Source organism: Haliaeetus leucocephalus, unplaced genomic scaffold (genome assembly GCF_000737465.1).
Source record: "Haliaeetus leucocephalus isolate CR32 unplaced genomic scaffold, Haliaeetus_leucocephalus-4.0 Scaffold1000, whole genome shotgun sequence".
In the NCBI taxonomy this organism is placed as follows: Eukaryota; Metazoa; Chordata; class Aves; order Accipitriformes; family Accipitridae; genus Haliaeetus; species Haliaeetus leucocephalus.
The window spans coordinates 2,122,332-2,138,123 of record NW_010973436.1 but is presented as its reverse complement, the minus strand read 5'-3'; the positions used below and the strand labels follow the sequence as shown (position 1 = coordinate 2,138,123).

Genomic DNA, 15,792 nt, shown 5'->3' with positions numbered 1-15,792 from the left:
GCCGCCGCCGCCGCCCCCGGCGGCTGCCTCGGCCCCGAGCGGCTCTGGGCGAGCCCCGGTGCCGGGAGCATCCTGCCCCGTCACCATCCGATCGCCGTGCTGAGCGTCGGTCGGCTCCGAGCAGCCGTCCCCGTAGAAAGGACGCCCGAGTGCCAACAAGTGGTTTGGCACTGCTGCCTTCCAGCCCCGGTTGCTTTCTCATTTCTTCCCCTTCCCTTTTTGTTCCGCACCCCCTTGTAACCTGCTTCTGCCAGATCATTTTCACATTCTGTTCTCTAGGAAGTGAAAACCAGAGGCATGGCTTTCACACCTACCTGCTCACAGCACGCAGGGCTGTAACTCGCCATCTCCTCGGGGGTGCGCGGAGAAGGTGACCTGCCACTCGTGTGGTGTCACTTGGAGCCGCTCCTCCATCCAGGCTGAGTTCCATCTCAAAAAAACATATAGCTAGAGGTTCTTCCCAGCTCCCAGTTATCTTTTCTGTGAATGAGCCTGTAAGAGCAGCAAACAAAATAGTTGGCATCTGTAAAGGACGCGATTTGCAAAGGCATGGTAATGATGCTTTGTGAAGATCTGCAAAAAGTAAACAGAAAAGAATAACTCATAAACTGTTGCCAGTGCCTGGGCATTGTAAAAACGGGAAGTGTGTCTCTAACCTATAGTAGTCTGCAATTTCGAGTAATAGTTGCAAAACTCGGTTACCTTACTGCGAGTTACGGTGTGACCAGGGGAACTAAGACTAAGAGGTGGTTTTACACTTGAAATCTTTGCATTTTAATGCACTTTAGAAAGGAGAGCTGTGTTGTCTAATATGCCCCAAAGCTGTGCTACTGGTTGGAAGTGGCATACTCTGATATATTTATTTCTTAAGAGAATCCAGTATGTAGGTGTAGGATACTTACACTAAGTTTGGTTTGTTTTTTTTAACTACAACTTGTTCAAAGGTATTTTGCCAGATTTCTGTGTGAAAGCATCTAATAAAAGCGAGACTGCTCGAAAGCAACTAAATGCCTTTCTTTCCTCGTCCTCAGTTGCTCCATTATGGGGCTGGCTTTCAGGATTTTGATCTTCTCACAGCAGAAGAGGCAGAAGGCAACTGATGGAGTTATTTCTGCAAGGGTCACAGGAAGAGGAACTTCTGGATTAGATGTTTCAGTGTGATATTTCTGAATTTTTAACATTTATTAAAGATAGAATGTATCGGGAGAAACAAACACTTGCAGTACTGCCTGAAACTGTGGTTTTTGAGACATCATGTTTCTTAAGTTTCCTTCCCTCTTATTTTCAGATCAAAAATGTTCAAAACAGGAAGTTTGACTTGTACCTTTTATTTTGTAAGACTTTTCCTTACTTAGTTGAGACAACTGGGCTGTTAGCATTTGTTGCTAAAATCTTAACTCTGTGATTCAGCATCGCTGAATTGCTTGCAGCTCTTGTTTGAAGGTTATTTGTCATTTATAATGTTAAATGTTTCCTCCCTTTTTCTTTCCTAATAGCCATGGCAATGACAGGCCCAACACCATGCTCATCCATGAGTAATCACACCAAGGAGCGAGTTACAATGACAAAGGTGACATTAGAAAACTTCTACAGCAATCTCATCGCACAGCATGAAGAACGAGAGATGAGGTAAAAATCTTTCTTGCTTCCTTTCCAAACTGGATAAGAGCCAAAAATATATATTAACTGCATTTAGTTTTCTGGAGCCAAAGCAAAAATAGAACATTTTTGCTGAGCGTGTACCTAGGCTCCTGAGATGGGCACCTGGATGGGGCTTGGCACGAGCATCTGGAGGCAGCTGCTGGGTTTCTGAATCCCACAGTTGTTTAGGCTGCAGCTTTTGGAGTTTCTTCTGAAGTGAATTGAAATGTGCTTGCAAATGCAAAAGTGAGATGACTGTTACCAAGTTTTAAAAACCCATATATTTGATTACGCGACTAGGTAGAAACTAATTTTGGCATATGCTTGGGATCATTCAAGTACAATCCTGAAGTAGAAAGCCAACGTTTACGAATGTTTGTCTTGCCTGTGTTCTGCTGCCTCTTCCCATTTTATGTCCCTGGTTGTAATATTTAAAACTCATTCTAGAGCATCAGTTTCAGTATGGATTATAATGTGTGATCAAGTCAACTGATAAAGGAAGGTAATTTTTTCAAAGACAATGAGGGATTCCTGTAAGGACTGTCACTTGATGCTAACTTCTTGTCTGTGAGTTAGCTGAACCTATGGCATCTCTTTAAATATATCGGTCAAAGCATAACAAGCAGTTTAACTGAGAAGTATTACTTTTACTTTCCTTTGGCTGGAACCCTCTAATTTGCTGAATACCCTCAAGCTGTAGCACTGGGACTTCTGACGTTCTCCCAACTTGCTATGTAGTCTATAATCGGAATTTTCAAAAAGATTCAGTGTTCATTCACTTGGAGACTTACTGCTAAAAACCTAACTAGATCCAAGAGGAATGCCTGCTAACTACAATAACTGCAGAAATGAGGAAGCAATTTAGAAATAAATACTAACTTGCGTACATATTTTCTTCAAAACATCAAATTAGTAATGAGAGATTGAGGTCTAATCCAAACAGAAAATATCACCAATTTAATTCCTTTCTTTCTCTTTGCATAGCTCTTGCTTTTTTATTATGAGTGCTATTGTCTACTCCCAAAACCTCAATGACAGGGTTTTTTCTGTTTAGGCTCAAGACTTTGTCTGAACAAAGATACTGGACTATACAAGTTACATGTTTTTTTTAACAATAGATGTGTCTGTGGATGTGCAATTTGGAGTTTAAATGGTGTTGACAAAATATACACTGAAGTGCAGATAGGACCTATTAAGGATATTTGGGGGAATTTCAGCATCGCTTGGTCATGCTGAGCTATTTAATTCTGTGTATTGCAGCAGTCATCTTTTGCTACTAGAGTCACTGCTTTGAGTGTGAAATGAGATGACCAGACAGGGCTCACTGGGTACTTAAATAAGGGCAAAGTGATTTAAGTGTGCCTGGTTATGGAAGTGATAACCCAAAATATTATCACGTTGCAGCAGCTGCGTAGTGGCACAGGAGACCGGAAGAGGATCTTGCGAAGAATGACTTGCATAAAGAAAAGGAATTTTTTAGTAAATTTTTAATGCTATACCAATAAAAACACAGAGAGAGAGAAAAAAACAAACCCAAAAAACAAACCCACCGATCCCAGTTCAGCTAGCTATTAATAAGATAGGTGTTGGGAAAAAGTTCCTGGAGGGTAATCATTACAAATGTCCCCTGAAGCCATTCCCCCCTCTGAAGTCTTGCTTCCTTTTTTTCTTTTCTCCTAAATAATCATTTTGTAGTAAGGCTGTAAATATTTCTGATTCTTTAAGAGGCAGAATGTGTACAGACTTGGTTCTTCTTCCCAAGTATTTTGAGTATCTCAGGTATTAGGAAATATAAAGTAACTTTTCTCTTTTTGCATGTGATGAGTTTGAGATGCAAAGAAGTTACAGTGCAGATCCGCAGATGTGTTTAAATAGCCAATTCTCTGGAATAAGTGAGACTTTGGTGTTTAAGTATTTATTATAGCTGTGGCCTTAAGTGACTTGTGCAGCTTTTGAAGAGAGAGACAAGAATTGAACCCAGATCTCAATCTACATTTGTATACAATGAAAATATACGCTTGAATAAGGTGTGAAACTTGAGACAGGTTTAGATTGTCAAAATTAGAGAGGACAAGGCTAGAATGGCAAAGCTGTAATATTAGATTCTTCAAAATTAACTGCATGTCTGCGTCTCCCTTATATGTATCATTTACACTTGTTACTTGCTGGCATTACATCCTTCTTTTACAGCAAGCACAGAGCAGAGGTGTTGGATACGTGCGTGTGATTAAGAAACCATATTAATGATTCAACCTTTATTTTTCTAATTTGTCTCTGCTATAGACAAAAGAAGCTAGAACAAATGATGGAAGAAGAAGGCTTGAAAGATGAAGAGGTAATGAATATGAGAAAATTACCTTAATGGTTAAAGTAATACAAGTGATTTTCTTTTATAAATGGAGATCTAGAATCTTTACTTGGAATTGCTGTGATCTCTGTGGAGCCCACCTCCAGGACTCTTACTGTGGTTTTTTTTTTTCCTAAACTCTAGAAAAGAATCAGGAGGTCAGCACATGCGCAAAAGGAAACAGAGTTTCTTCGCCTAAAGAGAACAAGGCTTGGTTTGGAAGACTTTGAGTCTTTAAAAGTAATAGGCAGAGGGGCTTTTGGAGAGGTAAGTCCAGAAAAGACTACTAAAAGTATTTTAAAATGGCACTGATATTTGTTAAAGACTTGCATAGTTTACACAAGTGAAGGATAGAAGTTGTGACAACCGCAGATTGATTTTTAGCTTAACAGTCACGTGCATCTGTCTTTATGACTAATAAATGTTGGTTTAAGAACATGATGTGCTGGAAAGGAACATGAATGCTGTTGAAAAGGGCTTGAAGGGCAAGCTAAATACAAGTTTGGCAGTGTACTTTAATTGTGACCTCCTGGGGCTGGCCTTACAGACAGGAGAGCTGGAGAGCCACTTGCAGTAGTCTCTTCTGGTGGCCTTCTTCAGAGAAAGTGGCTTTGGACCATCTGCTTAAGCTATATGATTGCTGAGTGTGTCATCTCTGTTAAAATGATTTCATCTCTTAGAATTAACAGAACTTGTTTGCCGTTACTGTGCACTATGTAATGTGTTTTGTTTTTATAATTCCATATGCTTTCATTAAATGGAAGCCAAGGGCTTGATACCCAAATTTGTCAAGAGTCTTGGTGCTAATGCTGTATTTGACTCAAATTTTTCTATACTTCCTAGGTGCGACTTGTCCAGAAGAAAGATACGGGGCATGTTTATGCAATGAAAATACTACGTAAAGCTGATATGCTTGAAAAAGAGCAGGTGAATAGCCACCACGAGTAGCAACGCTACCGTCCATGTTTTAGATGACTTTGGGAGGTAACTGTGATGTGTAGAGAGTAATAGGCGTCTGTGGGCTAGGTTTACTAACTGAAAAATTATGTGTTTTTTTTTTCCCCATTCTTTACGGAGGAGGTAGGTCAGAAGAATCTCGTATGAATTCATAAGGACCTGTCTTCTAGTGGGCTCTTTCAGGTCTTTTTTTTTTTTCTTTTTTTTTCTTTTTTGTAAGGAAAACGTTCCCTGTAACAATGCAAAAGTTTGAGGAATATATAGTTCTCATCTAAAAAGGGTTACAGTAGTAGTTACAGGCTATTGCATGTAACTGAATGCTCAGAACAGTGTTTCAAATGACCTCTAATGCCTTGCTTAGTCTTAATGGAAACTGCAATTGTAAAACCTTTTCTAAGAGGCTTTTCAGTCTGAAGCAAGGTAGAACTGAACTCACTTTCTGCTTGAAAACATGGGAAGCAGAGCATTTTTCTAAGGACTAGGTTTGTCTTTCTCCAGTGAAAGAGGAGGACGGTGCTATGTATCTGATTTATGTTCCTCCTCATTTTATGATGATGTATGTTACACATACATATGTGCAAATGATTCAGTATAGATGTCAAGATTGGTGTTTTACTGCATTTCTGATTTATGGAATTGGATATAAATATCAAAGTGATGCTACTGTTGGAACTCTGACTTGGAGAGACATAAAGTAGTGGTGTTTAACACTTTTAAGGCTTTTATCTGCTAGTACTTCTGGGAATATAATGGTCTGAGACAATAATTTCTTGTTCAGCACTAGGATGAATCTAGAAGGCACTGTGTGTGTGTGTTCATAAAATCAGGGACTGGAACTGGTTTCCATTTCCCAAAATATTTGGTTAAAAACCAAACAGCAGTGTGTTCACACACAAGCTTTATGCAGCACTGCTAAATTAGTGCTTTGGTCTAAATCAAGGAATAGGCTGAAGCCATATCAAAGGGCATGCTAGGTTTTTAGAGATCTAATTGTTAGATATTTTTGTAAAAGACCTGAGATTTCTGTATAAAGGATTAACCTGTTCTTTATAATCAACCATACGTTTGCCCTCCTGAATCTTCCCATGGTAATACATTGTGTTTTGGAGTGGTCTGTTATCTAAGTGGTTTTAAGAGAAGTGTTTTCATAGTGTCCCATATCACTTGTACAGTTCTGATTTGAAGGGGACCCAAATGACATAAGAATTGAAAGAATAAAAATGTAAATGTGGTTTATTTTTCTGTACGGAACCATGTTATTCAGAAGGGTGGTTTAAATTTCTCTAGCTTCAGTTTTTGCTTAAAAGAATAAGGTTAGTGCTCTCTTGCCCTCCTACATATGTCTCAATTTATGGAAGCAAAAGTCACGCAATAAGAATAAATGTTACTCAAGTGTAAACGTCCAAAGGCAAAAGTCCCCATAAACTTTCCAGTAGAAACTTCTGAATGTAAAAGGATCTGATCTTTCAGATCTTTATGCTGAGGAGTAAAATGGAGTTGGTGTTCAATGGGATGTATCAGATGGGGGCAGGGGGGGAAAGAAACATTCTGGGAAAATATAGAAGTTTAATGAAAGCATCTCACCTTTTTGCTGTCAGAAGCATGACTTTCGGATTTGTTTTTGAACATGTTATGCTATTTTATTACATGAAGATATTGAGGGGTGTAACTATTGAAGTTTTAGTGTTTCTGCCCTTGTGCAGAAGTTTGCTGTCTTTTCAATATTTTATGCTTTTCAGTATACTTGAATTGTCTGCGAAATAAATGCATCTAATAAAACATAAGACTTGTAATTAATCAAATGCATATGCGTATCTCCAGGTTGGCCATATTCGTGCGGAGCGGGACATTCTAGTGGAGGCAGACAGTTTGTGGGTTGTGAAAATGTTCTATAGTTTTCAGGACAAGCTAAACCTCTACCTTATCATGGAGTTCCTGCCTGGAGGTAACTACCTGAAATCAAAAGACTGCTTTCCTTTTGTTTGTGGATTTCTAATTTCTTAATTACAAACGTAGTCTTGGCCTAGAGTATATGTGGTTATCATACAGTGATGTTTGTGCTGGACATTACCTTGTGAGTAAACAAGTAATTGTAAATCTTTCTGCTTTTAGGAGTTAGGGTGCTGAGGTCTTTGGGTCAGGCTCGAGGTTATCTGCTTGGGTCTTCTAGCTGCAGATGTTTGAAACTTGGCCTTAATATTCTGCTAGTTGTTATCCTTACCATGCACTGGCTATCTATAGAACTATAACATAACCAGTTTTTTATTTTTCTAACCTTTTGCTTTTAGCTGGCTTGCAGCAGAAATAGCTTTTAAGGTCCCTTTTTCAGAGGATGATGATGTTTGTCCTTGAATGATAATGCTACTGTAACTCACTTAAGAAGAAAGTTATACTGAAAGCCTGTAATATATGTGACTAATGAAACCACAAGAATGCTTTCTGAGATGACACTGCACAAATGCAATCTGTATTTTCTAACAGCTTTGTAGCTGAAAGTAGATGAAAGTATCAGCAGTCCATAGCTGACTCTTGTTGAAGGGATGCTTCTATACTGCTATTTCATCTTTATGCTATTTAGCTGTCTCAGTAAGTTTAATGCAATTTCAGTACAAGCCTTTCCACATACAGGGGAAAAGACAAAAGTTTGTCACAGAAGTGCTGTATTACTTTACATGAAATCAGTTTGGATTTCCTGAGGTTTTAAATAGCTTAGCTCTTTTCTTTATACATGTCTTCAAAATTAGTGAGAGTGGAGTTTGTGTGTTTGTTTGTTTGTATTTACCTTTGCTGTTTGGGGGGGGGGCTTCTAGGTGATATGATGACACTGTTGATGAAAAAAGACACTCTAACAGAAGAGGAGACACAGTTCTACATAGCTGAGACTGTGCTAGCCATTGATTCTATTCATCAGCTGGGTTTTATCCATCGGGACATAAAACCAGACAACCTTCTTCTGGACAGCAAGGTATGTACTAACTACTGGCCAGTGGCTGGGTAGTAGTAAAAAGGTCTTGTAATTTTTAATATGGACCTGAACTAGCGCTGACAATTGTGAAAGAAGATGGTGCTTCTTTCTTAGCCCTGTTCCTTCTAGCTTTGATGGCATATCTGCCATATTGCTGGGGGCATAAAAAGCAAGCCAAGAAAGACCTCTCCTCCACCTCCAGCTGTATTCATACCTCACTTATGAGCTCTCTTCTGACAGTTGTTTAAGCTATTTTTGGTTATTTCACCTGCAATTTAAAACACAGTTTCAGTTCTCCCCTCTTAGTCAAAGATGTTTCCTTTTGGTCTCACATCTGTTATGCTTATGCTTGCGAACTATTGGGTAGATGATCATATCAAATGCAAAGGATGTAGCTGTTCCATTACTGAGACTGAAAACTGAGATATTATCTCCCTCAGAATCAGGACATATTTCTGAAGGCTGGCCAGGCTACCTGATTGCTTCTAGATGGTTATTGCAGGCAGTTTGCAGAAAGCTTGATTGTTTCACTATCCTCCTGCTGCTCACTACAAGTTTGCTTAAAATTTAGCTTGTTTGGAAAAAGTTTGCCAACAGTAAATAATTATACTTTATCACTAGCGAGCTAATAATGCACTGTTGGAATTACTGATGTAATTCAGTATGTCTGCATCCAGATGTAGATAAATTCAGGACTTTGAAAAGGATGTATGTTTTAGATACACATCTAAAAATTGCACCTAGTCGCTGAGGTCGCATGTTATGCACTAGGACAGATCAAATCACTGAATTTAAGGTGTTTCTTCTTATCTATTGGAGTCAATGCACAATCCAGGGCCTACAGCTCCCTCTGGAGACGTTTGCTTTCATTCTTGCAGGACCAGAGGTTTCTTGAAGTACATAGCTACTGGGCTTTCTATGTGTAGTAGTGATGAAAGAATTAATAGCTTGATTTTATGTACACATCCAGTCTTAGGCTAAAACAAGGAATGCAAAAAGAACACATCTATTTATTATACAAAATATAAGAAAGGGAAGAACTATAAAAGTTTATTTGCTATGATGAGGTCTCATACTGGTTTTGTATTTTGGGTTTTTGTTGTTTGTTTGTTTCTAGGGCCACGTGAAACTCTCAGATTTTGGTCTGTGTACTGGACTAAAGAAAGCCCACAGAACAGAATTTTACAGAAACTTGAACCATAGTCTTCCTAGTGACTTCAGTAAGTTATTTGGCTTCAGAAAGGTATCTGTGTACTTGCTCTTGGTTCCTGACATAACTTGTTTCAGTGTGAAGCTAGAAGGCCACAGTGGGGGATCTAATAATCAACATTGCATCTTGAGGTGTAATTTTGATTTTCTGTATAACATCTTTTATAAAAACAATTTCAGTTACTTTAATGTACAAAACCATCTTCATTTCCAGAAGTTTGTCTTTGAAATAGACTCTGCTGTAGCCCTTTGCATGTGTAATAAACCTCAAATGAAAACTTGGTGTGACTTGGTAGATGCTAGCTGCATCTCATGTGTTATTTAAATTAATAAATGAGCACACATTCTCTTTGAATATTCAGTAATTTTCTCAAGGGGATAACTTTGGTCATGGAGTTAAAAAAAGCCTGAAAGCATGGATTGCTAATGAAAGGCTTGACAAGATTTTATCAATATTACATAGGTTTGGAAGTTGCTGATAGGTTTAGGGTATTGACAGATGTGCTCTTTGCAACCTTCTGTACAGATGGCAGAGGTTACATCCCTTGCTTTCCTCTTAACTGTCAGCTGCCACTGCTTGCTAGGGGCTGCTGGCCACTCTGATCTGCCACTGTAGGCACTCCTTAGACTGTGCCAGGTAAGCTGAGGCAGGTTAACTAGTTCACTTCTGCTGATGTGGCTTATCTTCAGTAAGGTGAATTAAGGTGTGCTTCCACAAATAGCTTCAGCTTTGTTGTGGTGGTAAACTTTGGCTGTAGGGGCCAGTGATGAGCACCCTGGGCACTGTAATGTCTTACCATGACAGCTGAATACAAAATGGGCTCTCTGTCCAGGCCTTGGCTACCTTTTTTGTGTAGCCTTTTAGTTACCTTTTAGTGTAAAGGTTTTGGGGTAAAAATGTATGTTGGGTGGCTAGTAGGTTTCAGTCACATATATTCCAATCTCCTTTAGCTTTCCAGAACATGAATTCCAAAAGGAAAGCAGAGACTTGGAAGAGAAATAGACGGCAGTTGGTAAGTACGTTTCACCTGCTTGGAAATGTTCTCTGCTGAGCTGTTGCATTCAGATGGCACATATATTTAAACGATGGGCATTAATCCATTTCGGAGTTCTGAACAATGCTGAAATAAAAAGATTCATGCTTTTTCTTTTAAAAAGAGGAACAACTCTAGTTTGTCCTTCATCCATCTGCTGAACAGCTGGTGACATATGTGCCTGAGATAGCACTGCCGTAATTATTTACATTGATATCTGGTGCCTCCCAGCTAAAACGAACAGCTCTTGCCACTTTCAATATAGCAAAGGGCTAATGACCCATTCCAAGGTGTATATAGACAGTGGTACCTTTCCCCACTTCTCTGACGGTATTTTAAGACTCCTTCACGTGAACATGTTGATTTTGTCCCTACATATCTTGAAATAAAGGCTTTAAACAACTTTGCTAAAGGATCTTGGAAACAATCTGGTGTGTTCCTCAAAATAACCATTGTTGCATAAGTTCTCGCTTCCATATCAGGCAGTTTTCTCTAAAGATACATAACTGAGGGTATTTGTTCCAGGCTTTTTCTACAGTGGGTACTCCGGATTACATTGCCCCTGAAGTTTTCATGCAGACCGGATACAACAAGCTTTGTGACTGGTGGTCACTTGGGGTCATCATGTACGAGATGTTGATCGGTAAGAAACTGGCAGTGCACAAGTCCTACACCACAATTCCTGCTTAAGACATCAGCTGTATTTATGTGCTCAGGGTCAGGTTCTCAAAGTATCCACTCCTTGCATGGTTTGTGAGGTTTGTTCTGGTGCATTGTAGACTTCAGTAACTACACAAACTATTTTTGCTTTATACGAGATTGTATTTTTCTTTCTTTTCAGGTTATCCACCATTCTGTTCTGAGACTCCTCAGGAAACATATAAGAAAGTAATGAATTGGAAAGAGACTCTGACATTTCCTCCAGAAGTCCCAATATCTGATAAAGCAAAGGATCTTATTTTAAGGTGCCAGCCATATGGTTTGCCAGTTAATATAGTACTAATTTTCTTGTCTTGCAAACTGTAGTACATGCCTCTCATGGCTTGCTTCACATGAAAAAAACTGATGCTACGTGCTGTTACACACACGCACCAAATGCTGAACTCCCTCATCAAATACACTTGTCTCTCAGAGGTCATTTAGCGGTCCCCTGACTAACCTATGCTAAAAAGGACCTCCCACGTAAGTGCTGCTAGCCTGGCAAAATAGGAATGTTTCTACTCTTTATTTTGTCTGTGAGCTTCTTGTGGAAGCAACTTAATCTTTTTGCCAGAGGTAGCTTCTTACAACAACAACGGTTTTGACATTGTATGCACTGGAGCATACAAACGTATCCCAGTGCATGCTGACTCTTGCTCTTTCATTTATATTTTCAATCGCTTACCTATTCTCAGGACAGAAATATAAATGTCTAGCTTTTTAGGCTTTATATGTTCTCCTGCTCTACACTGGTCCTGAAACAGAACGGGCACATTATCCTGTTGTGAAAGAATACCACATCTAAATTGTAGCATTTGACATGACTTTTCCTAAACATAACTTTATGTGTTGGTTTTGCACTGGGAGTTCTTAACGTTCTTCATTTATACGTTAAGAAACTGTAGTAGTATCAGTTCAGAAAGCTGTTCCATTTCCGCATGGAATGCTTTCGTTTTCATTCTTCCTTCATTGTCATTCTTCCCTCCATCCTAGATTTTGCTGTGAATGGGAGCACAGAATTGGTGCATCTGGTGTGGAGGAAATAAAGAGTAACCCATTCTTTGAAGGGGTTGATTGGGAGCATATCAGGTAAGATGCTTTGGAGAAAAGCAAGCTGCTCTTCTTTATGGACTGTTTAAAGCTAGTCCTGTTTGACAGAAGGGAGCGGCTTGACTGGCATTTATTATATCTAGGTGTGGGTGAAAGTATTTTGTTCCTTATCTGAAGCTTGCTAAGGTTTAGGTACCTTCAGTCTTTGATTCTGTTAAGAAATGGAAAGTGGGTGAATCCTGCTTTCTTCTGCCTTTGAAATCTTAATGCTGAAACTGCTCTTCTTGGCAGAGAGAGACCTGCTGCAATTTCAATAGAAATTAAAAGCATTGATGATACCTCAAACTTTGATGAATTTCCAGAATCTGATATCCTTAAACCAACAGGTAAATGCTTTGGTTCTGCATGTAAACAAACCTTCCTCTTGTCCAGTAGAATAATGTAACTTTCATGTTAATCAAAGAATCTTACTAGATGCTAGTTGTTGTTGTTTTTTTGTTTTGTTTTTTTAAAAATCATGATCAAATTGTTGGATGGTAGTCTTATGGTGCAGGGGTGTGCAAGCTGTAATCTGGGTTTCACGAAATGGGATGCAGACTTGTGAATGATGTGGGAGCTGCCTGAGAAAGGGCATCTCTAAGAGGCAGCAGAGCTCCCAGCAAGTTCAGATCTCAGCAGGACCTGCGAGCCCAACACTGCTAGTACCCCTTGGTACTGGCTAATTCTTGCTGGCATGTCTAACACTTAGTATAGGGGGTAGGGAGAAGGTGAGGCAGAAGGGGACGATATTCTTTGGTGTAAATTTCTAAAGGATCTTGTATTTACGTGTCAAAGCATAGTCATACATTTGCTCCATGTGTTTTAAGAAGACACATTACAGGAGTTCTTGACTGGGATTGAAGAATGAACCTGAATGTCTAGATTTATGATATTTCTTTCTTTAGAAGTATTCTCACCTACTCCACATGGAGTGTTTTGTATGAAAATAAGCCTTGCAGTCTTCGAAGGATAATTTTTTTTTTCTATGTCTTATCAGTGGCAACAAGCAACCATCCAGAGACTGACTACAAGAACAAAGACTGGGTTTTTATCAATTACACCTACAAGCGTTTTGAAGGTCTGACAGCCCGAGGAGCAATACCATCCTATATGAAAGCAGGAAAGTAATAAATCTTTACCTGGGACAACTTCTGAGCCGTGGAATTCTGTTCCTGTACTTTGGGCTTATACCCATAAAAGAACTTTTTCTTTTTTTTTAAAGAAAACTTGAGGGCTATCAACTCTTGGAGAAGACTTCAGGACCCTGATTTGTTACACACCCTGTTTGTTACTATGGATTTTTTCTTTCTGCGCCATTGAAAAATTCCACAAAATGTTTGCATCATCTCTGCTGGAAGCATGTTTTGCTGCTTCAGGAGCAAGAGTTTCAGTTTTCTTTTTAAATTCTTTGCCAGATTGTACAGTCCATCAGGAGATGAGAGCAAGCCTTCACTCTGACATTGCAAATCACCTGATGTTTATATGGACTGTTTGCCAGTCCTGCATTAAGTGACAAACTCAATCTGCCAATTCTGCCAGCACTGTTTTCCCAGTGGCTAAGGACTTCAGTACAGAGGAAACAAAGCAATAATTAAAGCGTGAGATAGACAACTCTCCAGTAAGCTATCTTGTAGAAGGATACAACTCGTATTGCCTTAACCTTAGTTTGTAGTGCTGTTTTTTTATAATGCTACTTGGAAGCCTCTTTAATAGCATTTCTCAACTCTGTTGCAGTGGCCTCCAGTTGCAGTGCACTTTACTTTTGGTACTAAGACAGTGACTGTCAAGCCATTTAATATTTTTTCTAAATTAAAAAATTGTGCAACACTTTTCTAGACAGTGATAGGAGAAATGGGCCACTCCCTCCACCAAGCGCCAACAGTTTTCAGTTACTGTATGAAAAGATGGATCCGTAAACAATGCAGATAATAAAAACTACAACTGGTAACACAAGTGGATCTGGAGTTAGAGCAGAGAGGGAGGGAAATTATTTAACCTGATCCTTGGTGGGCATCTTGTGTACAGCTGGGTCAGCCATGAGGCTTCCCGTTCCTGCTGCTGCCATCTTTTGGCCACTTCTAAGATCTGCTGCATCTCCATCGGTTTAAAGACAAAACCATCTTCCGTGGCCTCTTTGATCTTGATTTTGAGCAGAACAGTATCAGATTCTTCTGAGTGTTGCTGATGTTGCTGAGGCCTCCCTGGGTTTTCCTTACAGAGCTCCTCTTGCTGTCATGGCTGAACCATCTGTCCCTGTAGTCTTCTGAAAAGACAGTGCCTCGTGGGGTCACTTTTGGGGCAGTGGGACCCACCACGTCCACTCATTGATTATTGACTAGTGTAATTTATAAAAGTACATTCAGTTATGATCAGGTTGCTCTCCAGCAGAGCCCCAAAGTGCCTTTCCTTGCCTAAGTATCTCTCAGAACATGACTGCATTTTGGGAAGGAGGATTCTGCCTCAGATGAGCTTTTGCTAATTCCTTTTTATAATCATGAGCTCGACTTGGCACGTGTTTTGTAGTTAACTCTGCACTTCCATGGGCAGGTAGCATCAACCTTTGGGCCTGCCTGGTTCCAGTTTTTAATTTGCAATTAAATGGGGTTTTTTAGAATATAAATTTAATGAGGTTTCTAAAAATATGTATCAATTGGAACTGTCTTGGGTTCTTGCAAACTTTTATTGGTGCTGAACACTAACTATATAGTACAGACCCCCCCCCCCACCTGTTTAGAAACAAAGCTAGAGCAGTGTTTCACAGTAAAAGGAAGGCTTTCAATTATATCTAGTCCTAACTTTCTAGATTAGGAAACGAAAGAAAATGGGTTTGTAGTGAAACTTTTTTTTTTTTAATAGGTGCTTTTAGGGAATTTTTACCTAGATGTCTTTTGAATTGAGTGCCATCATGGACTGATTAGGGTATTAAAAGTACCGTATATAGCTAAAACTGGGTGATAACTTGTTAGCATCCTCTCCCTAACCACCCCTTGTGCTTTTTGTATGTGTCCTAGGAGTTTAATGAATTGCCATAAGCAGTTTAGATACCAGCTGGATCCTACAAAGCTGAAATGCAAAAATAGCCTTAATTAGAGGTACCAGGATCACTGTAGTCAGTAGGGCTTACTCAGATGAATAAGGGCTAACTGAACTAATGATTTATAGGATCAGGCTTTTTATCAGCTAGTCACTAATAACACCTTCTGCTCCCTTTTTACTTTTTTATGAAGGACTGATACCAACTTCTCAAATTGCTCCATCTCCTTATCCTGCAGTTTCTTCTAGCCATTTGAAAAAGTTGCCTTAGAAACCATTGAAAAACTAAGAGGCATTAACATAAAAACATTTTTTTTAAAATTCCTAACAGCTTAGTTACTGCCTTAAAAAATAAAAATATCAAAATCCTTTAAAGCTGCTGTGGATTAGGAATAAATGATTTTGGGATAGTAGCTGCATTATTAGCCCTTTACTAAAAGGGACTGGCATTTTTATTTATAAATACCAAAGATGAAGAAGCTAAACAATTAAAAGTTGTGATAACTTGCTGTGAAAAAAACCCACAAACCCTATATAGTAATATGTATTGTGCATTTTTAGTACATGTGTTTTAAAGTCTTCTGAAACCTCAGATTGTTCATTTTTTGAGTTAAAGGTGAAGTTTTTCAAAGGCACAAGGAGCAGTTGGGTACCTCATTCCTGTTGTCTTTCAGTAGAATTTGGATGTCTTTTGAAGATAGTCCTCTTGGACGCACCTTTCCAGCAGTAAGTTTGTATCACAGTTGCACTGTAAGCCTGCTTCCTATTACAGCTGTTCACCAACACTAGGGAAAAAAGTACAATGTCTTCTTCCCAGG

At 39.2% G+C, this 15,792-nt stretch overlaps 2 protein-coding genes across 6 annotated transcripts in view; one reads left to right on the top strand and one right to left on the bottom strand.

Moving 5' to 3' along the window:
- Positions 1-99: 99 nt before the first annotated feature.
- Positions 100-13,264, top strand: STK38 (serine/threonine kinase 38). Its single transcript, XM_010584605.1, has 13 exons — positions 100-1,629; positions 3,925-3,976; positions 4,133-4,255; positions 4,832-4,915; positions 6,767-6,890; positions 7,756-7,910; positions 9,028-9,130; positions 10,071-10,132; positions 10,679-10,796; positions 10,995-11,118; positions 11,846-11,941; positions 12,194-12,288; positions 12,939-13,264. The coding sequence occupies exons 1-13, from the start codon at positions 1,499-1,501 to the stop codon at positions 13,067-13,069; spliced, it is 1,398 nt and encodes a 465-aa protein (XP_010582907.1). The 5' UTR covers positions 100-1,498; the 3' UTR covers positions 13,070-13,264.
- The window catches only part of KCTD20 (potassium channel tetramerization domain containing 20), a 35,391-nt gene continuing 32,753 nt past the window's right edge, over positions 13,155-15,792 (bottom strand). For 4 of the 5 annotated variants that reach the window (XM_010584609.1, XM_010584608.1, XM_010584610.1 and 1 more), the window contains one exon: positions 13,769-15,759. The gene's annotated coding sequence lies outside the window, so the exon portion shown is untranslated. Of the gene's footprint in view, positions 15,760-15,792 lie in introns of all 5 variants that reach the window. The other variant, XM_010584607.1, reaches the window with a different exon arrangement.

Excerpts from the sequence above, each read along its gene's own strand:
- STK38 (XM_010584605.1), top strand. The coding sequence starts at position 1,499 with ATGGCAATGACAGGCCCAACACCATGCTCATCCATGAGTAATCACACC. Across the intron at positions 3,977-4,132 it reads AAGGCTTGAAAGATGAAGAG|AAAAGAATCAGGAGGTCAGC; the intron begins GTAATGAATATG and ends CCTAAACTCTAG. Across the intron at positions 6,891-7,755 it reads CATGGAGTTCCTGCCTGGAG|GTGATATGATGACACTGTTG; the intron begins GTAACTACCTGA and ends GGGGGCTTCTAG.